Here is a 26,128-nt window from a genome sequence, read left to right as displayed (position 1 = left end):
CCGCCGGGGCGGGGGGGGGGGCAGTAAGAGGCAACCAGGCCAGCGGGCAGGGGAAGTTAGGGGCGACCAGGCTGGCAGGGAGGGCAGTTGGGGGCGATCAGACCTGGAGGGGAGCATTTAGGCATTGATCAGGCTGGCAGGGGAGTGGTTAGGGGCAATCAGGCAGGCAGGCAGGTGAGCAGTTGGGAGCCAGCAGTCCCGGATTGTGAGAGGGATGTCCGATTGGGCCTAAACCTACAGTCGGACATCCCCCGAGGGGTCCCAGATTGGAGAGGGTGCAGGCTGGGCTGAGGGACAACCCCCCTCCCCAGTGCACGATTTTCATGCACCGGGCCTCTAGTTGTTGTATAGTCTTGTGTGTTCTCCTGGATCAGATCTTTGAGATGTCACTCATTTAATTGTGGGCAATCTGTGCTTTATGTGCATGTAAATACATCATAGAATCCATATTAGGAGAAAATCATGTTTTGTTTTTAAAAAAATATTTTGATTGATTTCAGAGTGGAAGGGAGAGGGAGAGAGAGATGGAAACATCAATGATGAGAGAATTATTGATTGGCTGCCTCCTGCATGCTCCCCCCCCCTCCCCCTGAGGATGGAGCCTGCAACCCCTGGCATGTGCCCTTAACCAGAATCGAACCCAGAACCCTTCAGTCACCAGGCTGACACTCTATCCACTGAGCAAAACCAGCCAGGGTGAAAATAATGTTTTAAAAATAAAAGAGATCATGGAATTTGTCCTGGAGAACTTCTTCATTTTATAGGACAGAAAACAGGCTGAGAAAGAGAGAGGAAGAGAGAGAGAAAGAGCAGTTTGAGCAGGTCCACCCCTCTCCCCCCCGCCCCCCCCCCCAACTCTTAATTAATGGCATGGCAGAGTTAAAATGAAATTTTTTGACTTTGAATTTATCAGTCTTGATCTACTTTATAATGCCTTCCCAACATTGGATCACATGGTTTAGAGAAGTGAAAATTATATTAGCAGCATGCGATTTCCTTAGGGGGTTGGTGCCAGTCCTCTTGGAGGAGTCACATATATTTTGGTAGCTCCATATTTTTGTCTTGAAAAAGATATAGAATGAAATTGAGAGTAAATGTTTTTGTTCACATTTTTGTTTTTTAAGGCACTGTAGTCACCTATCATCCCATACACTATCACAGTAATTACCAGACAGCAGGCATCCAGCAGTAGTGAATCTCATAGTTAAAAACCAGGGCAAAGAAGAAGAAGTGCTTTTGAGAATTTTTTTTTGTATTTACTTTAATAAAGCCTGCATTTAATAATGCATGAGTAATAGTTGAGAGCTTGCTAAGTATAGCACTGTTATTGTGTATGTATATAGGGGTTAGGTACAGTTAAAAAATCAAAGAAAATAACACAGTTTTTAAAAAAAATTCCCTTTTTTTATTTGTATGAAGTTCATGCAGTGACATTAAAATGAAGATTCACATATTAATAGGATAATTCTAGCAGAAGATTGAATAGTGCCAAACTTGAAAGCCTCACTCAACCTGTTCCAACTTAGGTGCTTCTGAGAGGAATACCATATGTATTTTGATAGTAGTTGCAGGTGTTGAAATGTGATCCTGATAATCATTTCTTCAATTGATTGGATCAACCAGGATGTTATGATTCAGTTTAATCTGATCATCTTTTCAGTCTTATATGGGAATGTTCTAGTAGAAATCAGAAGCTGGAATGATCCATATATAATGTGGCACAAGTTTCCAATTTAAACTAGAACATTTGGTTAGTGTTATCAGTTTAGTGGTTTAAGGAAGTTTTAAGTCACAGTGCTGCCTTCCACAGGCTGCATGAAGTGATAGTGGCCAGTCTTGTTACCCTTTTGTAGGTGCATTGTCAAAACTGGTAGAAATTTGTACTTTTTTGTTATCCTATATAATAAACATGTAATATGCAAATGGTTGTTACACCGTGAAGCATAACGACCGACCGAGTAACAACCGGATCACGAATCAGGAGGGTGATTCACGTGGGCGGCGGAGAGCTACAGGAGGGGACAGGGCAGCAAGCTATGGGGGGGGGGGGCAGAGGAAGCTACATGAGGGCAGGGCAGTGGGCAGAGAGCTACTAGAGGGCGGCAGTGAGCTACTGACGCACGGATTCGTGTGCAGGGCTACTAGTTGTATATAAAGATTTATACAGTATTATATCAAATTAAAAACATACAAATGGGAATATTAGTGTAAAAGTATAACATTTTTAATGACATGTTAAGAGAGTGAAGACATTTTAACATAACATTTTTTGTCTTTATTTTAAAGAATTCAGAAGGAACTTGCAGAAATTACGTTGGATCCTCCTCCCAACTGTAGGTAAGTACTTGCGGATTTTTATTTATTCTCTTCTTTTGCAGAAGTTATCATTGAACTGTTGGTCTGATGTGCAGCTGTTGTAGTCTTATTAGTAAAAACATTGGGTTTGGATTTAAGTGACTGTGGAAGACAGTGGTGGTTATTATTTCTGTGCATAAATGGAATATTCAGCAAGTATGTCTGTAGTGGTAGAATGGAGTTGCCAAAAAGAGTAATGAAATAACAATAAGATAATGAAATTATAGGGTAACAAATACAATTATCTTTTACTTGAAGAGTTGTTGGGGCCTTAAATGATTTCTTTAATGATAGAATAATAGTGTAACTAAAATATTTGCTGTTTGATAATTATTCAGTTGTTATCTTGTTGAAAATTGATTTTTTAAAGTGGCAAAACATTAAACTGTTCTTCCTGGTGTACATTATTTCTTATAGTCATCAGTTGTGACTAAGTAAGAATGGGTGATTTGAAGCAATGATATTAAGTTTAAAACACTCTATTCTTTCTGACCACATGTCATCAATTTTCTGGTCAGAATTTACTTATAGGAAGTATAAGTACTTGCCTAGAAATGATTAATGATACACAGGTACACAGAGGAAGAGGAGAGAAATAACCTCCAGCTTTGTATCTTCAGTCTGGTGCAGTAGTTGGAAGATGGCTGTTTGGCTATTTTAAGACATTTCTTTCTGTTTGATCCGAGGTCAGTGTTGGAACCAGGCCAATACAGAGTTTTCATAGTTTAAATTGGTAGTCTTGTGGATTGAAGGTGAGAGGGTAGATTACAGGAAAGTGTTTCCAGTATTGAATGCATTAGAATTTATTGTTTGGTCTGATTTCCGATTTCACTGATCTTAGTTTTGTGTGAAAGTAAAGATAGCAACTACAGATATTAATGAAATGGAAAATTTTGCAGATGGATATATTGATAGTTGGCTAGTTGACAGCTATTTTGTGTAGGAAAAATTCTATTAAGGTTCATTATGTTGGTGGTGAATTTAATTTGGTTCTTTACATGAGAGTTGTATACAGTATATAAACTTGTAACAATGTTCACAGAATGTTTCAATCAATAGAACACATTTTTTTGTTAGGTAAAACTATTGAACAATAAGACTTTTTGTCGCATTTAAGACATGTTACATCAAAGCCGTTTCAGATCGGCAGATAATTATTAGGCTTTGGTGGCCAATTCATGTAAATGGATTGCAGAAGAACTCCAGTTTGAATTAAACCTAAAATCCCATTTCTTAGGATAGTATTTGCTTTACTTGTTTGAATCTTTGTTTTTAAATAAGCTGTATTTTACCACATATATTATTTTTGTAACCTTTTTACAAACAATAGATTTTTGATAGACAACTTATATACTTGCTTAAATTTCAACAACAGATTATTGGCAAAATAAACTACTTTGTTTAAATGAGCTTGTTTAAGGCTTATTTTTGATAAGTCCACATAAAATATTATGTGATGGTTAGACTGCAACTTTGCTATCAGATATATTATTTTCTAATATATTACTCTTATTTAGCCTTGACTTATTATAGATAATAATTTAACTTTGATTAAACCAGCATATTGTAAACATGCCTGAAACTTGTCTGAGGAAAGAAATTACATAATGGTTATTGTTTAAATAAAATAATTAAACCATGGTTCTATTTAAAGTAAAAAAGAAAAGTTTATAGTGTCATTTTAAATTTGGAGATTTACTTTTTCATTGAGCCTTTTTAGTTAATGATATCATTACTGGTTACATAAGCTTTTTATAAACAGCATTTTTAAATGTGATGTTATACACAATAAGCTCTTCAAACAGTTTCAGGAAAGATACCTATTTTGTTGTATTTTCACCCTTTCCCAGTTTTATTGAGATATAATTGACATATATATCATTGTAGGACGGTACAGGCATACTTTGAAGACATGTGGGTTCTGTTCCAGACCACCTTAATTAAGGGAGTAACACAATAAAGCAAGTAATAATCTTTTGCTGGTAGAAGGTCTTGCCTTCAATTTGTAAAAGACATGTCTGTGACGCTCAGTAAAATGAAGCACTACTAGTATAAAATGAGGTGTGCCTGTATCTACTTTGATTAATTTGTTTGCTTATGGGACTTTGCAAGGAAATCCACTTAATGGTTTGAAGATTGGATACCAATAAGTTTGCTTTAGAAGTGAGGCTGAAGTCTGTGGTGCAGTGGCTTTGGCTCCTTTTATTGATCCAAAGTAGTTGATTAGACGGAATCAAGCAGAGATAAAGATCCTGTCCACCACCTTCATGTATGTGGTGCTCCCCTTTGGCAAGTAAAGGATCCTCTATGCTGTTGCTGATTGGTAAGTGGTGATTAGTTCTACATTCTCTATGTGCTTGTGCTACTTAATACAGGTGTGTTCAAGTGTGTTTGTTAAGTGGATTACTGTGGTTTTTGCATTGCTTGGTGTCAAATATTTGATTGTGGTTTATAGTAAATCTGCCTATCTGTATTTCATTGAGAATGTGGTTACTGTCTTCAGAAAGAGAAGTTAGAGCATACTTTTAGTTTGGTTCATTTTTGGCATAAAGTTTGACAGTGCTTTTGTAGTTGATATTTTAAAAGTTCTGTGCTGACTGCACATCTGTCCTCATGGTTATAATGAATTAATTTCTAGAAGTCTAGTAAATTAAAGTTATCTACCTCATAGAAGAAGTCAAAATTCCATTCCTCTCATACTCCCTTTTTGTCTTACGTTTCCCAGTAATGCATGCCTCTCAAACCTTTTGGTTGCTTGGGTAGTGGCGAGCTTGCTATCACAGATAAAGATTATGTGTGAGGAGACATCTGTGGATTTACCTGTTTAGGCAATTGGAGTGGAGGAGGATTTTTATCGATTGTCTCAGTGGGAGAGGGTGGGTGTCGCATTCCACTTAAAGTGTGGTTTAGTATTATTTTCTGGAACCTTAACAGACTAGAAGAGCCCAGTTTTGTGTGTATGTCAGGTCAGAGATGGGACTTCCGAATTTTGGTGCATCTCTTACATGATGCCCAGTTAAGCAATTCTTGGAATCATATTGAAAGAACTAACTAGCCTGTGTTTAAGTATTGAACTTGTTGTGGATATAAAATCTCCCTGAATTATATCACTCAGTTTAGGTAGATAAGTTTATGTAAGGCAGCGGTTCTCAACCTGTGGGTTGCCAACCTGTGGGTCGTGACCCCTTTGGGGGTCGAACGACCTTTTCACAGGGGTCGCCTAAGACCATCGGAAAACACCTATATAATTACATATTGTTCTTGTGATTAATCACTATGCTTTAATTATGTTCAATTTGTAACAATGAAAATACATCCTGCATATCAGATATTTACATTATGATTCATAACAGTAGCAAAATTACAGTTATGAAGTAGCAACGAAAATAATTTTATGGTTGGGGGTCACCACAATATGAGGAACTGTATTAAAGGGTCGTGGCATTAGGAAGGTTGAGAACCACTGTTTATATATGTGTTTTCCGATGGTCTTAGGCGACCCCTGTGAAAAGGTCGTTGACCCCCAAAGGGGTCGTGACCCACAGGTGGCAACCCACAGGTTGAGAACCACTAATGGCATTTTTAGAGGAAGTTATTGTTTAATTCTTTTTCAGGTTTTGAAGAAACCTGACCATTATTTTAAAAAAGTAGCCACAAAATACTTTGCTAATAGGTTGAATTATTTCTTTGTATAGGAAACACATGCCTGTACATCTTGCAGTTTTCTTTTATGTTGTCTTTGGGGTAAAAAGGCAACAATATAGTTTTTTATAATAAAGCTGAGTTTGATTATGAGTTTTAAAAAAATTACAATGTAAGCGTTAATGTTTGTAAACCAAACTTTGTGATACACCTAAGACAAAGTTTCTGTTCATCTGTAGAGCCATATGCATAGAAAATTATACATAATTTGAGTGAAATCTGGTTTTATACTTAAGTATTTCCTATAAATAGTGGATATATTTGCTTGGCCTCAGCTCTTATCATGGATAACATAATTGGCCTATAAGATTTGCAAGGGTTCTATTTTGAGGTCTCTGCAGATTCATAAATGTTTTCATATTACCAGCAGAGTTGAAGGTGCTTAGCTCTTGGTTAGCAGTGCTTAGTACCTCAGTGCCTCGCACACCAGCTTAGCTGGATTGAATGGGTAAAATTCATGCTGTACCTTTACAGACATGCTGTACCTTTACTGAGTTCTAACAGGGGGAATTGCTGCCCCTTGTAAATGTTGTATTAGTTTTATGAGCATGAAAATGGGACAGAGATTCTTACTACTGTTTGAAAGTAGAGACTACAGTAAAATGATTGGTTTGGGTTTTGATTTTTTATTTAGTACTTTAGCAAGTAAAAGGAGGAAATACTAAAACAGAGTTCAGTTTTACTAGCAGTTTTCACTTTTTATTGCTATGTTTCAATGATCTACAATTCATTGAACACAGGCTCTGCTTTACTTTTTAGAATAATTGTAATAGCTTTATTGAGATGTAAAGTGTAAAATTCAGTCACTTTTAGTATATTCACAGAGTTGTGTAACCATCATAATCAATTTTACAATGTATTGATCACCCCAAAAAGATACACCATATCTCTTAGCAGTTACTACTTCCTCATTTCCTCCCAACTCTCCCACCTCCCAGTCCTAGGCAGCCTTCCTCTACTTTCTGTCTCTATGGATTTTCCTATTCTGGACATTTCATTATAAAGGGAATCATACAATATGTGGTCTTTTGTGACTGGCTTCTTTCACAAAGCATAATGTTTTTCAAGGTTCATGCATGTATAACATGCATCAGTGTTTTATTTCTTCTTACTTATATAATATCCTGTTGTGCGGATATACTATATTTATCCATTCATCTGTTGATGGACATTTAGGTTGTTTTCACCCCTTGGCTATTATGAATAATGCTGTGGACATTTTTGTACAGGTTTTGTGTGGACATCAGTTTTCATTTCTATAGGAGTGGAATTGCTGGATCAAATAGTACCTTTTGGGGAACTGCCAGATTATATCCCAAAGTGGCTGCACCATTTTCCCTTCCCTTCAAGGGGGAGAGTTTCAAGTTTCCCACAGCCTGGGCAGTTTTTATTGTCTATCTTTTTTATGATAGCCATCCTAGTAGGTGTGAAGCAGTATGTCATTATGGTTTTGATTTGCATTAATTACCATGATGGATAGTAATGATGACTACCATCTTTTCATATTGACCATTTTTATGTCTTCTTTGGAAAAATATTTATTCAGGTCCTTTGTCCATTTTTAAATTGTCCTTTTACTATGGAGTTGTAATTGTTCTTTATTTTTGATACAAGTCCTGTATTAGATATATGATTTACAAATACCTTCTTCTATTTGGTGGCTATATTTTTCACTTTCTTGATAGTGACATTTGAAGCAAAAAAGTTTTACATTTTGATAAAGTCCAGTTAATCTATATATTTTTTCTGTTTTTGCTTGTGTGTTTGGTGTTATTTCTAAGAAACCATTGGTTAATCCAAGACGCTGAAGATTTATGCCTATATTTTTCTTGTGAGTGTTTTTTTGTTTAGCTTTTATGTTTTGGTCTCTGATTCATCTTGTATATGTTGTGAGATAGAGGATCAACTTCATTCATTTCCTTGTGGATACCCAATTATCTCAGTACCATTTGCTCAAAAGACTATTTTCCCCATTGAATTTTCTTGACATCCTTGTTGAAAAACGAATGGATCCTAAATGTGAAGTTTTATTTTTTGAACTCTCAATTTTATTGCTTTGACCTATATGTCTGTCATTATGCCAGTACCACAAAGCCTTTAGCTATAGTACCTGTAGCTTTGTAGTAACTTTTGAATCAGAAACTGTAAATCCTATAACTGATTTACTTTTCATTGTCTTAACAAATTAGTTAAGGTATTCCCAGTATAGAAGAGGCTAGTACCTAACCATTATCTCACCTTACTGTTGGTGAGAGCCATTAAATAGAGGAAAATGTATTTTCCAAATTATAGTAATGAAAATAGTATGTAGGGAAAATGTGTTTTGAAAACATTTTTCAAAACTATATCAAAGAACAGGAAGGCATTGAGATAGAAATTGGGGACAGTGTCTAAATAGGTTTGATCTCTAGAACAGGGTCGCCAACCTTTCGGACCTCATGGACCACCAGTCATCCGTGGACCATTGGTTGGCGACTGCTGTTCCAAAGGTTTCCTTAAACCAGCGGTCGCCAACCTTTCGGACCTCATGGACCACCAGTGGTCCGCGGATCATCGGTTGGTGACCGCTGCTCTAGTAAGAGCCACCAGTGCACTAATTGTTTTCCTAATTGGTCATTGTAGTAATATTTATATAGCATTTTGTAGCTTTTCAAGGATTTTTATGTATGATGTCATTTAGTCTTTTTAACCACTCTGGGATGTCTGGGGTTAAGCAACTTGCTCAGGGTTACACAACTAGAAATGGTTGATTTGGATTTAATCCCAGGGTTTTTAAAAATCTTTCATTCTTTATTTTTTCACATATGTGAGTAGCTAGAGAAATAAACTCAAAATTACATTTGTGGCTATTTGTGATTCAATTAAGAAAAAAGAAAATAAAAAATCACATGCAAGGCGATCTCAAATATTATTTATACTATGTTTAACTTGAATTCTGTGAGACAGTATTTAGCTGGAACCTTTGAAAAGTAACTTTTTTTAGTATAGCGATTTCTATCACACTCCCTAGTGTGTGTGCTTTTTGCATACATATGTTATAATTAGCACTTATCCAGGTAAAGGATTTCTTTATATTTGACAGGTCTTCACTCAGTGTTTGTACATGTCTGCCTTCTTAATGCCATATTGACACTGTTACTCTACCTAATTCTAGGTCATGTTCCCCTACAGTTCACGTTAGTATTTACTGAGGGCTTAATATTAGATCTGTGCTAGGTCAAGTGTAGGCTATCCTGGTATACCAGGTAGGTATCCAGTTGTAGTTCTTAATCCTTAAAGATCTGGTTACAACTAATTGGGATATAAAATATACAGATCCTTAGAGAACCAAGAGTAGGAGAATGATGGTACTATGTATTGATAGAAACTGCCAATATCTATGGCTTCTGCAAATCTTAAAATTGATAATGCTTTCCCTTTTTACATTAGTAGTCCAGAAGCTAATAGCCTTATTTACTTTATAACTTCAGTGATTAACTGCATTTTGTGTAGAAACCTTAACTCTGTTTGTGTTTTATTTTCCTACTTTTCTCCCCCCTTTTATATCTATATCTTCATTTTGTACTTTACACTACATAAAAATTTTAAGCTGCCTTAGAATTTTCTTGGAGCAAGGCAGATTATCTATCTTCTATCTATATATATAAAAGCCTAAGTGACCGTCTGACCATCCAACCAGTACTTATGACACGCACTGACCACCAGGGGGCAGATGCTCAACTCAGGAGCTGCCATGACATGCACTGGCCATTTAAAATGAAACAGCACTGTAGATCTGGTGCTGACAAACCAACATTCGGCTTCTGCCAAGTGGGACACAGGCCCCACCACCACCCCAGAGCGACAGCCCACCAAATCGCAACCAACACTGCCAAGACCCCATGGCGCAAAATGTGGCCCACAGCCCAGCCCAGCCCAGAAACAGTGGCTGTGGGTGCAGGGTAATGATGTCACATGGCAACGCCCGGCTTCCTCTCCCTAGCGACTAGCCTCCTTGGAGTTTCTTCAGCCCAGGAACCCGACTTGCTTTATACCCAGATGCAAACATTTTACAGTTTAACCAAATGTCTGAGAAGTGTTTTCATGTGCCTCATGTCATTTGATCCTCACGGAAGTCCTGGAGTAGGTAGATAGGAGACTCGGTGGAATCCCATTTTCTTTTCATCAGCCGGAAAATGGAGATTTAGAAAGCTTAGAAACTTGACTCGACTGAAAAGAAGTAAGAAATGGTGGAACTTGAAAATGACTTCAGGTTTTCTCACTGTGTAGAATATAGTCAAACACTGCTGCAGTTAAATATTTTACCCTTTGTTCTCCCTGTGTGAGCTTCAATAATAATCTGCTTGGTGTTGATATTTACTGCTGTGTTGCTGACAATTACCTGAAAGAGAAGTTGGGATGCTTCCCTGGGCTGGAAAAAAGTTTAGCTAAATCAGAAAGCAGGTCTAATTAAGCAAATTTATTCTCTCCATATAAAAGGCTAAGTTGACTCGCGCATGCGCGATACATATAAAGCTCTTGCTGGCGCCAATCACATGCGTGTGTTTCCATCTGTCATTGTTGATCATGAATTTGGTTGACACTTCTTTTATAGAGAAAGGGCGAATAGCAATATTAAAATATTTGCTCTAGTTAATTTCCTTTCAATGTGCACGAATTTGTGTACCAGGACACTAGTTGGTAAATAAACAATATGAATAACTGAAAGGTATTACAAATGTATATTGGTTTAGTGGAATGCTGGAGTGCCTCTCAGGAGGAGTCATTAACATGGTAATGTTTAAATATACATTGAGGGTCTACGTTATCCAGGATACTGAGTTCATATCCATCTTTTTCTTTTAGTGTAGATAATTGAGGAATATTTTTATTTATCCCTATGAGTTTTTTACTCCATTGTTGCAGTGTCCAGTGGTTTTGCATGAACTTTATGAAGACAAAAGTCTTTAAGTAACATTTGGTATGCACTAAGTCAGTGGTCGGCAAACTGCGGCTCAGCAAACCGCAGCTCGCGAGCCACATGCTGCTCTTTGGCCCCTTGAGTGTGGCTCTTCCACAAAATACCAACTTCTGTGCATGGGCCACGAAGTTTCAACTGCACTGTACGTTGTGCGCCTGCACATGGTATTTTGTGGAAGAGCCACACTCAAGGGGCCAAAGAGCTGCATGTGGCTTGCGAGCCCGGGTTGCCGAGCACGGCACTAAGTGGTTAGGACAGCTGAAGAATTATTTGGACTGTCACCTGCAGGTTGGATAGCTGAAGAGTTGGTGTGTGTGTACAGCAGTGATGGCGAAACCTTTTGAGCCCGGCGTGTCAGCATTTTGAAAAACCCTAACTTAACTCTGGTGCCGTGTCACATATAGAAATTTTTTGATATTTGCAACCATAGTAAAACAAAGACTTATATTTTTAATATTTATTTTATATATTAAAATGCCATTTAACAAAGAAAAGTTAACCAAAAAAAATGAGTTCGCGTGTCAACTCTGACACGCGTGTCATAGGTTCGCCATCACTGGTATACAAAGTGACATAGAAGGAGAAAGCATGTTCCTACCTTCTGTTTCATTGGCATTTCAGAGTTTCAAACTTATGTTCTCATTTTCCTCCCTTCTTTTATGAAGTTTAAGGTGTATTCCTTGGTTATTGCCAAGAGTATACAGTATTGGCAAAAGTAGGTGTGAGTATGGGAACCAGAGTTTATTGTATTCTTATTTATTAATTGTATTGTATGTATGGTTTTCTTCTTGCCTTTACCTTGAGGCTGACTTTCACCTGGCCACAACCAACACAGAGCCTTAAGGACTTGTTACTTGAAATGGGGAACTCCAGGTGTCATTGTTTGCTGTCATGTACCTTTAGTTCAAAACTGGAACTCCAGGTGTCATTGTTTGCTGTCATGTACCTTTAGTTCAAAACTGTTCTTGAGGAAGACATAACTGCTTCATATTTCAAAATGTCATTTTTAATATCTGCCTTTAACTATAGGTTTTAAAATGTTTATTTTGTAATAAAAGAAAATGTTGAGGGTGATAAAATGAGTTTAATGTCTATTACTTTTGGTTTTATTTATATATATATATATATATATATATATATATATATATTCCCTGTTATTCATTGCTTTAACAACAGTACAAGAATGTGTTTGAAAAAAAAATATAGTAAATGATCACACTGGGATTATATTTTATAATAGCAGCAGAACATTTTTCACTGTTTTAGGTTTGCCCAGTTTTATAACTGGTTATAATTTCAGATTTATTACCTAAGCACTTTAGATAGAAAGTGTAATATTACGCTCTAATATGTAATATTTTAATTCCCATAGCTATTTTATCTTTTAAGATGTCCTGAAAACTATATTTTTAGCACATCCAAAGCATATCTTTGTAGTGATTATTACATTTTTTGACTTAAACATCTTTTATCAACTATGCATTATAGCAAATAACAAGTAAAACTATTTTGTTAGTGTATTTTATTTTGAAAACAATACAAATTTTGATTTTTAAGTTTATGTTGTCAGAGTTTGCTTTTTGACTATGTTTTCTGTAAATGTTCATTTAGAACTGTTTATTTAGAATGACTCCGTACTTTAGGGACTTATTGGGATGCCTTTAAAGATATATCTAAAATCCATATTTGTGCAGAAGCAGCATGTTATTCTAAAATGTATAATAGAATCAGGCAGAGCCATAAGCTGAAATTGATTCTCTGTTGCATTTCATAGCAGGTAGACTCTCTCTCCACTCTCACCTATAATGGAAGATAGTAATAATGTGAAATGACCGAAAGGAGAGTCAGCGCCCTCATACTGGAGCTGAGATTTCTGCCTTGGCACTTGCTGTTCACTAACATCTAGTGCCCCTTCTATCCCACTCCACACTGTTTTCAGTTGTCCTGCTGCTTCATATTACAACCATTTTTTTCTATTTTACCCAAAGGGTGAGAACTCTTTCTTTAATTTCTGTATTTCAAATCTCAGTATTCAGTTGATGTTCGATACATCTATGAATAAATAAATAGTTAATTATACTAGGGAGCTAACAGCTATTGAAAGCTTCCAGTGTTTGAGTGCTTTACCAGCATTATCTCATTTTATCTTCATGGTTATCATTGAAGTAAATACTAGTTTTAGACAGTATAGAATTTTATAGGTGGGAAGACAGGCTAATAGAGATTAAGTAACTTGTCCAATGTCTCACAGCATGTAGGTAACACAACTAGGATTTCAACCTTGGTGTTTCAGACTTTAGAGCCCAAGTGTTTTGAGTCTTTGCTGTGCTTTCTTCCACTTGCAAAATATAGGTGAATCAACCTAGAATAGCACTGCCCCAGGAGAACCTTCTGTTCTAATGAAAGTGTTCTATATGTTGTCCAACGCAACTACTAGCCATTTGTGGTTATTTTGTACTTGAAAGGAGGCTAGTCAATTGAATTAATGAATTTTAAATTTTACTTAATTTTAATTTAGGTAGCCATATGTGACTAGTAACTACTGTATTTCACAGCACAGCACATATCTAGAAAAATAATAACTTATCAAGCTTAAATTGGTGCTTAATTTTAATTTGGGGTAAGAGTAAACTGCCAGGTCATTTTGGCCTTTTAACATGGTGCTTGTAGTTATGTAATTATACCATACTAGAGGCCTAGTGCACGAAATTCATGCACGAGGGGAGGGGCCCCCTTAGCCCAGCCTGCACCCTCTCCAATCTGGGACCCCTCAGGGGATGTCTGACTGCTGGATTAGCCTAACCGCTCACCAGCCTGCTGGCCCTAGTCGCCCCTCACTGCCCCCGCCCCGCCAGTCTGGTAGCCCCTCACTGCCCCCCCTCTTTCGGCCTGGTTGTCCTCAACTGCCCCCCCCCCCCCCCGCTGGCCTGGTCTCCCCCAACTGCCCCCCCTGCCAGCCTGGTCACCCCCAACTGCCCCCCCGCTGGCCTGGTTGCCCTCAGCTGCCCCACCCCCCCACCAGCCTGTTCACCCCATGTAGCCTGCGGTTAAGTCGTTTGGTCGTCCCTCACTAACACCCCTGCCAGCCTTGTCACCCCACACAGCCTGCTGTTCGGTCGTCTGTCTGGTTGTTTCGGTCGTGATGGCCCCTGGCTTTTTATATATTAGGATAAGTACAAATCCTAGTTGTTTGCAAAGTAGGATCATAGCACTGTTGGATATCAGACAAATATTTGTTTTCCTCTCCACTCACTTCCCACCAACCATGATTATAATCTAAGAGTCAGGGACTCTTAAATACTATTATTTTTTAGAGTGTAGAAGATCCTCATTAATATTATGAAGTATTTTTTTAAACTTCTTAAAAAAATGAAAGCAATATTGCAAATCGTTGTTTTTAGATAGACTCATAGAATATTGAAAGTGGAAAACATGATCTGGCATTCTCTCTAGCCCAGAAAAATGGTGTTTTCCCAAGACATACAGTTTAACGACAAAGCCAAAACTAGCATTCAGTTCTGCTAGTTCAGTGTGTTGCTTATTTCATAGGTACATTTTATACACTTAGGAAATTTAGATACAACTAATATAGGAAAATTGGGAATTGTTATTTGTGACAGTGAAGTACATTTGAAAGGAATTGCAGTTATTTTATCTGGAGAAGTGAGGGGGCCGTAATAGCTGTGTTTTACTGTTTTCAGAGCCATAAAATGGAAGAGAGATTAATTTTATTCTGTGTTTGATTTCAGGGATTTAGAACTAGCACTGCTGTGTTAAATTAGAAGAAAATAATTTTCTTCTTGATATAAAGGCTTCACCTTCAGTCAGAGCTGTCCAGAGAAATAATGGGCGGCGTCAGGAGGGAATACGTGCCCCTTCTCTGGAGGAATTAAAAATGAACCTGTTTGCTATTTCAGAGGATTGTAGATGCCAGATGCGAGGTAGTACTAGACTGCTGTTTTCCAGCAGCTGGACCCTAGGCAAGTGATAGATATTTTTATCAGCTTTTGTCCTCTTTACCCATGGATTATGACTCATTTTTCCTCTTTTCTTTGCCCTTTTGGAGCCCGAGGTACGTAATTTATGTGGTTTAATGGCCTGACAATTTAAAGCAGCCTGTTTGTTATTAGTTCCATGTCTGAATTAATAAGTGAGACTTTTATTTCTTTCTATACTCATAATTTTTAAATTTATAAGAAAAGGATGATATATGAATGACATGAGGAAATCAGAGCCTTGTGTGGTGGGCTTTAGGCACATAAATTAATAGCCATCAATTTGATAGGTCCCAGATTATTAAATATTGTTTCATATATCCCACTCATCTACTTTAGTCAAGAAATATGAATATTACTGTTAATCACATCAACATAAATTAAGTTAATTATCTAATGCAAATCGTTTGACTGTTCATTTGGACAGTATATATTCCTTCAAGTCTATCAAACTATGTAACAAACTGGAATTTTCATGGTTTCCTCCTCTGCCCTTTGGTCCAGGAAAAAGAAACATTGTTTGCATCCTTATGGTTTATTTGGGATGTGTTTCTTCTACATAAGTTTTCCATGGGCCAAGAAATTTTAGAATTAGAAGAAAATTCAAAGTTATACAGAAACTACCACTGTTCTTTACATATACATGTGGATTTTGTTTCATTTATGGTTTTGCTGATTAAGAGACATTAATTTTAAAACTTTTCTCCAATATTATTAAAAAATAGCTGTCATATTTATCTTTAGACTAGAGTAAAATTCTGTGGCCTAATGCATCAGAGCCTACTGATCTGAGACCTACATGCAAATGATGAACTGGAAGAAGGTGACATTCAGCTGCACGTGCTGGAGGAAATTCTTGCCTGAAGTTAGCAAAGTTTCTGAAGAGTGGCAAAACTGCTTACTGCTTTAAGCAATTACCATTTTGGTTTTAGGCTCCCCCACATGTGCAGTCTTTGGATTCCAGGTGGCCTGGTAGTGAGAAAGGGGTCTACAGGAGGGGACTGGCACTAGCTTGAGCTTGGCGGGGTAGGGTAGGGTGGTCTAGAATCTGAGAAAGTAGAAGTGTAGGGGTTTGGGAGTCAGGCAGCCCCTTGACTAAGGTAGGATAGGATTGGATAGAAGGAGTCTTTCTCAGTTCTTTCTGACTTAACTATGACATTCTCCAGTATAAGAGAAAAGATTTTCCTTCTTAGCCAAGCCTGTGCATCACTTAAGTAAATGCCCTACAAACAGCCTGGTTTATAAATGACATTTAACAGTGTTACGATCCTACTTTGCAAACACCTGGGATTTGAGGTGAGGGAAAGGACAGATAAATTTTCAGAGGAGGCAAAGGAATTAAACTTACTATCCTATTGTATTGCTGTCAAATCCTTTAGAAATTTTGAGTTTGTAAATAGATATTTTGTCTTAGGTGATTCTTTAATACATTGAGACAAATCCTTGTGCATTGTGCTCTAAATTTGTGTCCAAGTGGCTTTAGTTACTGCAGTACCAAAAGAACCTTATTATAAGTTAGCTTTGCCTAAAAGGTTAAAATAAACCTTAAAGACAATATTAGAAGTAGCCTCTACTTTATGTAGCAGAGTTACTTGTTCTTAATTATCTGCATTAATGGGAAATTAATAGTTCACTATGTAGTAGAAGGTGAAAATACATAGAATTTAAAAACCATGGAATAAGAAGTATATATAGTATTCTGTATGTATAATAATGGACAAAGTGTTCTAAGTATTAAATTCAGGGTAGCCTACTCAAATATGTAAATATAAGTATTATAAAACATTTAATACTTATAAAAATTATCATATGGTTGTTATCTAAAATTGATTTTGTCTCCTTCATCAAATTATGTATGGGCCAGCAGGGAGAAGTTTGCTAAGTAGTTTTTCCATTTTTTTAGTTCACTTGAGGTGTGGGCTGGGTTGCTGACAGTATCTTCTTGCAGAAAAATAGTGTTATACATAGTGTCATCATTCTTCATACTTGAAATATTCTTTTGTTTCCCTGTTTGCCATCATTTCAAGAAGTTAGGTATTTGGACTGGGACATGACCAAATTGAGCATAGTTTTGTAGTCAGCCAGCTGGGGACTCCTGACTGGATTTTGGAGATTGTAACTTTTGGTTGAACAGATTTTCAGTCTTTTATGTGAAGGGAGTCAGAAGTGGATATTCAGTTGGACACATACATGTAAATGCACTCAGTGACCTTCAGCTCCTCCATGGTCAGGCCCACATCTGGGGATCCAACTAGGAGTTTTGATTGTTCTACATAGTAGATACTCTATTTGAGAAAGCATGTTTTTCTAGATAAGAGATTAGGCAGGCTTAAACTGATATTTATGTACTTACAACATTAACTTTATAAGTTAGACATAGTCAAGGACTGTTGGGATTGATGCTCCATAGTCTGCTGTAGGCTTGGGAAGCAGGGGCGTCCATTGACACAATGACTCATAATGGCTTAGAATGAGTCTCTTTCTAAGTGCTTATTAGAATTAGGGTAGGATAGAGCAGATATGCATTTTGCCACATTGTTAAGAGGTAGGAATTTGTCACAGAATGAGAATAGCCTCCATGTTTGACAAAGCAGCTGGGCAGAGATTAATAGAAAGCTGTGAATAGGCTCAAAATGATATTGGGGGCCTGGGAAACAAAATAAAATTACATTATTGCATAAGAATGCATAAGGGGCTGGTGTGTTCAGAAAATAACTATTACTAGGTTAAGTGAATAATAAAATAAGCTGAGTAGACTGTATTTTGAAATTAATATTTACTTAACAACATGAAACAAACGTTTTCTAAGGGCCTATTATGTGATCAGCACTGTGCTGGATACTGGGAATGCAATTATAAACAAGACCAAAGGGATCTTCAACTTTTGTGGAGCTTATGTTTCAGCTGTGAAGACAGACTGGAGCCTGTGTTTTCAAAAAACCCAAACTACTTTACGGGGGACAGGGAAGTAAACAGACATAACAATTGCTATGAAGAAAACAAACAAGGGATGAGTTTTACAGTAGGGACTCTACTTTTATTTTAGGCTTGGAAGGCTTTTTCAAGGAGATGACATCTAAACTGAGAACTAGCCCTAGTTTGTTTGGCTCAGTGGATAGAACGTCGGCCTGCGGACTGAAGGGTCCTGGGTTTGATTCCAGTCAAGGGCACATGCCTGAGTTGCGGGCTCGATCCCCAATAGGGAGCCTGTAGGAGTGTGCAGGAGGCTGCCGATCAATTATTCTCATCATTGATGTTTCTATCTATCTCTTCCTCTCCCTTCCTCTCTGAAATCAATAAAAATGTATTTAAAAAATAAACTGAGAACTAAATGAAGAAAAAGTGGTATCTGTATAAGGTGTGGAGGACTCGGGGTACACGCTGCATTTACTTTGACTCTCAAGCAGATAGATACCTGCTCTGGTGTTCAAGGAGCTGAAAGGAGTCTGCGGTGACTGCATTGAAGCGGGTGGGGAATGGGCAGGGAAATGTAATGGCACAAGGTAAGATTGCACAATGAGGTTGGGCCAAATATAGCAGAGTTTGGCTTTTAGGAAGGTTGCTGTGGCTGCTAGACTGGAGCAGGGTATAAGATTGGAGCCGATAGTCATCCAGGTGAGAGAGGATGGTATTCTGGATTAGGGGGTAGCAGTGGAGATGGAAAAGAGGGTAATTAGAGGTATATTTTTTGAAGGAGAATTGACAGGACAGCTGATGGCTGCTGATGGATAGATGGCAGGATGGGGGGTAATGTTAGAGAAAAGGAAGAAATCAGTTGGGTTTGAGTCTGATGAGGAAATGGTCCTGCCTTTAATGAGATGGGAAAGATTTGCAGGGAAAATGGTTTGACAAACAGGATCAAGACTTTTGTTTTGGATATGTTAATTGTAAAATCACTGTGAGACATCCAAGTGGAAATAGTAGACAGGCAGTTGAACATGAATGGAGAGCTAGAAATATCAATTTGAAGTAGTCATCATAAAGATTTATTAGCACACAGGATTTGATGAATGTATGTATGGAAAGGGAATAGAAAAAGAGACCCCAAGACCAGGCCCTCGGAACCCATTGCATTTAGAGGTGGGTAAAGGAGGAGGAGTCAATACAGGAGACAGAAGAGTTTGCCATCCAGGGAGCAGGAGGAAAACCAGGAGTGAGGTTTTAATGAAGTCGAGAGAGAAGGAGAGTACTCAGTTCTTAGTGAGTGGGTCTAGCATTGATCATGAATGAAATTTTCAAGTGAATAAAAAAGTGGAATAAGATTTGTAATTACTCACCAGGAAAGTAGTAAGTGTATAAAGAACATCAGGTTGCATCGAGATTTCAAGAGTAATATTTTTTGTATAATTTCCCAAGATTATCCATGTTACCAATTTAATCAGACTCCATAATAGGGCTCAAGAGGGAAGGCTTTCCCCTTGAAGCAGGGTTCTGCCCATCTGCATGTCGTCCAGTCAGGCTGAGGGCCAACTTAATTAGGAACATTTTGAGAACTCACAGCTGGGCTATGACTATGAACTGAACACAGCTGGTTGTGCTTGTGTCATTATTTATTGTCTTTTTGTTAATCTGGTGTATTTCTCACTAGAGAAAACCTTGTTGCTGGTAGCATGTCAGTTTACATATATCTAGCTCCCATCTCTTGAAACACACAATTAAGTGTGGTCAACATAAACTCTTCATTTTTGCCACTGGGAAAAAGCTGTCAGGCATGCTATACCTGTAGAATAGCAAAAGGCTATTCTTAAAGCCAGAGTTGGTTTATGCACGCTCTCATACACTTCCTCTGTATGTGGAGTGCATGTCTCTGCCATCACTTCTGCCTGTGTCCTATGTGTGCCGAGGTCAAATAGAAATCTCAGAGTTGGAAAGCCTTTCCCTACATATGTGCATAAGCATAGTCTCTTCTCCATTTCTTCCATTTGGACTTAAGGCAAGCTCATATTACCTCTGTTCTGTAATTCTCTCTGGTCTCAGGGCACCACAATACCTGTTACTTTGAGTTAGAGAGGCAGTTTTACACAGTAGTTTTTCCGTGCTTAAGTTTCCTCATCTGTAAAATTACATGGGTTTGTGTGAGGATTATATGTGTTAATATGCGTTAAGCACTCAAAAGTGGTGCCTGGCATATAAGGGTTGTCTGCATGAAGATGGTGAAGGCATCCTATATAATAAAGAGGGAACATGCAAATTGACCATCACTGCCACAAAGATGGCGGCGCCCACAGCGGAGGCGGGGTTTCCGTAACACAAGATGGCCAAGTTCCCGTAACGAGCCTTAATGAGCAATCAGTAGGGAACTGAGGCTGCTCCCACCCTTTGACCCCGTGGGGCTTGACAGGGGACCTCAGGCTGTGCCCCCCCGCCTGGCAGGGCTTGACGGGGGACCTCAGGCCATGCCCCTGGCCCCGGCGCCAAGTCGGGGACCTCAGGCGTGGCCCCCACCCAGCGGGGCTTGACGGGGGACCTCAGGCTGTGCCCTATGCCCCGGCACCGGGCCCGGGGATCTGAGGCCACATCCCCCGCCCTGGCACTGGGCTGGGGGACCTGAAACGGTGCCCCCTGCCCGGCGGGGCTTGATGGGGGACCTCAAGGTGCACCCCCCCTGCCCCAGTGCTGGGCCGGGGGACCTCAGGCTGCTCCCCTTGCCCTGGGCCAGAGGACCTCAGGCCGTGCCCCCCGCCCAGTGGGGCTTGACAGGGGACCTGAGGCTGCGCTCCCTCACCCAGCGGGGCTTGATGGGGGACCTCAAGGCGTGCGCCCCCCCCCCTTTGGGGCTTGACAGGGGAATCTCAGGCCACGTCCCCCACCCAGCGGGGCTTGACGGGGGACCTCAAGGCGCCCCCTGTCCAGCGAGGCTTGACAAGGGTGGGACTGGCTGGGTCTAGCCCAATGGGGGTGGGGGGCTGGCCGGGTCTGGGTCTCGCGCTATTTTGAGGTGCATGTGGGTGGGTGGGGACTTGCCTCTGGGTCCCGTGGTGCACCCCAGACTCTGACAGGAGGAAGATTTTCATATACATTTTACTAATTTTCTTTAATCTCTGACACTTCTATTATAGAGAAAGGGCAAATAGCAGTATTAAAATATTTCCTCTAATTAATCCCCTTTTAATGTGCATGAATTTCGTGCACCGGGCCACTAGTATGACATATAATTCATTATCATCTCAATATAGCATATAATAGGAATTCAAATATTTTTATGCAGGAACTTCTGACTGTTTCATTTTTATCTAGAAAGCTAAGCATAGGAATAAGTATCTTATGTGTTATGCTGGATTGCTTGCTTGTCAATATTGATAAAGGTTTTCCATTTTCATCTGTGTGTGGAAGTCTCATCTGCTGGGCTAATGTCATAAAAGGAAGATGATTAGAAAATTCATTAGGAAGTTGCATTGACTGCTTTATCACTAAATTAACCATTAGTTTTTCATGTTTACAAAACTCATTAATTTGGGTTATCTTTTTTCCTTAAAATGTAATCTCTAGTTTTTTAAAAAAATATTAATTACATTCAATATGTGGTGCTTTGCTTTATTCTCACAGGTTTGTGAATTGTCATAGGTCTTAAGTCTTGTAGCAGAGCCTACCACCATAATAGTTAGGAGAGTAATCGTTTTTGAAAAGTATAAGCTCCTACTTAAGCTAAAAAAAATATTGTATGCAGTACAGCTGTAAACAGAATCTTAATGCATTTGTTAATTATTTCTTCATAACATTGAGCTTAAGTTTGGTCTTAAGCTCTGATACATGTTCCAGGAAGGGGTGGGGGAGGAAGGAAGAGTAAAAAATTTGTTTTAGTGTTTATTTTGTTTAGTTTGTCTTTTCTGATGATGCAGTTCAATAACCATGAATATATTCAGTGTTCATGGGTGGCTTTTTGTTTTAATCAATTCATCTAGGTGTGCTCAGTGCTGTGGGGACATGGCATAAGTGAAAGAGATGGCCTCTTAAGGAACTTACAATCTTAACTCTTGAAATCAAGCTGATCCACTTGAAATAATTAGAATAAAAACATTGGATGGCATACAAAGGAAGTGTGGTGTAAGTAGTGAGATAATGCATCTAGCAGTCTTGTTCATGTATTCACCAATACTGAGCACCTTCTTCTCATTGGTCAAAATTCAGTCAGAATCTCTGAATTTTAGTCTAAGATCTGCCTCTAAGAAATTGAACCAAATGCTTTATCTTCACTGAATTTACTTTAACTACCTCATAGGATGATAAAAGGATCTAATGTAATAATGCAAATGAAAGCTCCTAGGACACTAAATAATAGAGTTGCAAATAATAGATGGTAAAAGGATCTAATGTAATAATGCAAATGAAAGCTCCTAGGACACTAAATAATAGAGTTGCAAATAATAGAGTTGTTTAATGTTAAATTGTTAGAGGCAGACCATATGTATGGTAGCAATTAAAAGAAACAAAACAGTGAGGCTAGTTAGGAGTAGTTAGGTGCTTTTGAACTGAACCTTGAAGGATAGGCAGGATTTTCTCCCTAAAAATAACAGGGTAAAAGACTGATTTTAAAAGCCAGTACACAGGATTAATGAAGTAGTTGGAGAAAGAAGACATTTTTCAGTAAGATGGAAAAATTGTCCAGTTGTGTGTTTTTGGAAGATGAAGTGTTCTGCGTGAGTGAATTTGTTGAACAACTGAAAGGTATCCCTTCAAGTTCACTTTTTTTTTGGGGGGGGGGTATTTTATCATTTAAGATAAAATGTGTTTCTAAAATGAGTTTTGTGTTTCCCTCACCTCTGAAATAGAGTATACTGAGTTTAACATTTTCTTATTAGTTTAGGACCTCATTCAGAACTTAAGTTATGATACTGTAATATAGTGATTGATCATGGAACTGCTGAGTTATTGAGATGTGTAGAGTTTTTATCTCATACCCTATAAAGGACCTCAGGTTGCTATCTTTTAAAATAGAGCTATAATTAAAATACCATAAAATTCACCCTTTTAACGTGCGCAATTCAGTTGGTTTAGTGCTGTGGTTGGCAAACTGCGGCTCGTGAGCCACATGCGGCTCTTTGGCCCCTTGAGTGTGGCTCTTCCTAAGCCTTAGGAGTACCCTAATTAACTTAAAAACAATGTACCTACCTATATAATTAAATTTAAAAAATTTAGCTCTCAAAAGAAATTGCAATTATTGTACTGTTGATATTTGGCTCTGTTGACTAATGAGTTTGCCGACCACTGGTTTAGTGTATTCAAAAGTTGTGCAAACTATCACCACTATTACTTCCAGAACATTTCATCACCCCCAAAATAAAATCCTATACCTATTCAGTCATTCTCCATTCCTCCTCTATTACCAGCCCTTGGCAAGCATTGATTGACTTTCTGTTTCTATGGATTTGCCTATGCTGGATATTTCATATAAATGGAATTATACACGTCTGTCCTTTTGTATCTGGATGCTTTCACTTGGCATAATGAAAACATTCAGTCTTATAATTTAAAAAATGCTAGTTAAATAAATTGAGTGGGGGTGGGGAGGTTTAAAAAATTCCATGAAAGAAGAAAGGTGAAATACCAGGGAGGGGGGCTGAGATCAGAAGTTCAGATTTAGCAAACATTGAATTCCTATAAGCCTGGCAGTATGCTGAGTTACTGGGTGGTAAAGCAGGAGATGTTCTAAAAGGTGTGTGGTGTTTCATCCTTGGTTGATAATAAGTAAACTTTGAGTAGAAAGATAAGTTGTGTTTTCTTAATGGGTAGAATTGCAGAATGAGCTCTTTGAAAAGCAGTTGGAAAGTATATTATTACTTACTAGAGGCTCGGTGCATGAAATTCATGCACGGGCGGGGGGGGGTGGTGTCCCTCAGCCCAGCCTGCACCCTCTCCAATCTGGGATAATCCAGGACTGCTGGCTCCCAACCGCTCACCTGCCTGATTGCCCCTAACCACTCCTCTGCCAGCCTGATTGACGCCTAACTGCTCCCCTGCTGGCCTGATTGCCCCTAACTGCCCTCTCCTGCTGGCCCGGTCACCCCTAGCTGTCCTCCCCTGCAGGCCTGGTCCCCCCCAACAGCCCTCCCCTGCTGGCCATCTTGTGTCCACATGGGGCGGCCATCTTGTGTGTTGGAGTGATTGTCAATTTGCATATTACTCTTATAAGATAGGACTAGAGGCCCGGTGCACAAAAATTTGTGCACTGGCTGGGGGGGGGGGTCCCTCAGCCCGGCCTGTGCCCTCTCTCAGTCTGGGACCCCTCGGGAGATAACGACCTGCTGGCTTAGGCCTGCTCCCGGGTGGCAGAGGGCAGGCCCAATCCCTAGGTGCAGCCCCTGATCGGGCTCAGAGCAGGGCTGATTGGGGAGTTGGGGCGCCGCCCCCTGTCATGCACAGAGCAAGGTGGATCGGGAGGTTACGATGCCACCCTCAGTCACGCTCAGGGTAGGGCCAATTGGGGGGTTAGGGCACCGCTCCCTGTCACACTCAAGGCAGGGTTGATGGGGAGGTTGCGGCGCCACCCCCTGTCACTCACAGAGCAGGGCCGATCAGGGGTTTGGGGAGCTCCCCCTTATCAGGCACAGGGCAGGGCTGATCAGGGGGTTGGGGCGCCTTCCTCTGTCACGAACAGAGCAGGGTGGATAGGGAGGTTGTGGCCCCGCTCCCTGTCACACACAGAGCTGCAGGGCGATCAGGGGGTTTGGTCGCTGCCCCCTGTCACGCTGATCCCGGTGCCGGGAGGCCTCGCGGCTCCACTGATCCTGGTGCTGGGAGGCATATTACCCTTTTACTATATAGGATAGAGGCCTGGTGCACGGGTGGGGGCCGGCTGGTTTGCCCTGAAGGGTGTCCTGGATCAGGGTGGGGTTCCCCACTGGGGTGCCTGGCCAGCCTGGGTGAGGGGATGATGGCTGTTTGCATCTGGCCACACCCCCTTCATGGTGGGGGTCCCCACTGGGGTGCCTGGCAGTCTGGGTGAGGGGCTGAGTGCCATTTTCAGGCTGGCGGGTGACTGAAGCTCCCAACCACTCCTATTTTTCTTTTTTTTTTTTTATTCTGGGCCAGCTTTAGCTCTGAGGCTTGGCTCCAGCTCTGAGGCCTCGGCTGCTGAAAGCAGGTATCTGGTTTGTTTGGGTTCTATAATCGAAACACTGTTTCAACTCCAGCTCTGAGATCCGGCTGGCTGAAAGGAGGTTTCTGGGGTTTTGTTTAGCTTCTATATTTGTAACAATGTTTCAAACTGCAAGCTTAGAGGCCGGCCGCCGCAGGCGGGGAACCTTGGCTTCCTCCGTCACTGAAGCAAGCAAGCCTCCTGTTAGCTTCAAGCTGCCTGGCTGCCGGCCGCCATCTTGGTTGGCAGTTAATTTGCATATCGCCCTGATTAGCCTATGGGAAGGGTAGCGGAGGTATGGCTAATTACCATGTTTCTCTATTATTAGATAGGATAATCAACTTTTGACTAGAATGATTTCAACTTTATTTCTCTTTTGAAGTGTAAGTTCCATTTCTTCCCAGTTACCCTATGGCTCTTGCTCCATGGTTGACAACCATGACCTTGGTTATAGTTTTCTATTTATCATAGATCAGGCAGTTGATTAGGAGAGTAGGCATCTCAGTACTTTCCCTACACAATTATTGCTTAATATTTCAGGTTAAACTAATTGGCTAAACATTCACATTTTATTAACTAGCAATCCATTTTTCATTTATTCCACTGACAGGCTTGCATCCCCCCATTTTCAGTTGTTTAAGTTTTAATTCTTTAGGTCAACAGTTCTTAGAAGGTTTAATTAATTTGTGTTTTGTTTTAAAGCTATGCTGATGCACTAGCCAGTTAAAGCATTTTAAATGTATTAAGTAAATAGCTCACTTGGGTAATACTTGATGTGTAGAGTGTGTACCTGCATAGCAGTATGCTTGTTACATTAAGTACTCAGTTCCAATTTTTCCATGTTATCCTTAGTAAATAGCAGTGATCCAGTTATTTTGTTTAGGGAGAAAACCTGTCATTAAGTAGTTCTGTTTCTGCAGTGCACAACAGCACTATTTATGATGCCATTATGAATCTGTGGGACTTACTATGTTTGCAGTAAAAGCTACAGATGAAATCTGACAGGATCTTCAGGCATTTTCACCTCTAAGCATTATACAC

General features: G+C 39.5%; 1 protein-coding gene across 1 annotated transcript in view; it reads left to right on the top strand.

The window, feature by feature from the left end:
* The window catches only part of LOC102429679 (ubiquitin-conjugating enzyme E2 E2), a 239,191-nt gene that overhangs the window by 6,798 nt on the left and 206,265 nt on the right, over positions 1-26,128 (top strand). The window contains exon 2 of the mRNA XM_006087622.3: positions 2,287-2,337. Coding sequence (XP_006087684.1) covers positions 2,287-2,337 — 51 coding nt within the window. The remainder of the gene's footprint in view (positions 1-2,286; positions 2,338-26,128) is intronic.

This window comes from Myotis lucifugus, unplaced genomic scaffold (assembly GCF_000147115.1).
Source record: "Myotis lucifugus unplaced genomic scaffold, Myoluc2.0 scaffold_39, whole genome shotgun sequence".
In the NCBI taxonomy this organism is placed as follows: domain Eukaryota; kingdom Metazoa; phylum Chordata; class Mammalia; order Chiroptera; family Vespertilionidae; genus Myotis; species Myotis lucifugus.
This window is presented reverse-complemented; position numbering and strand designations above follow the sequence as displayed.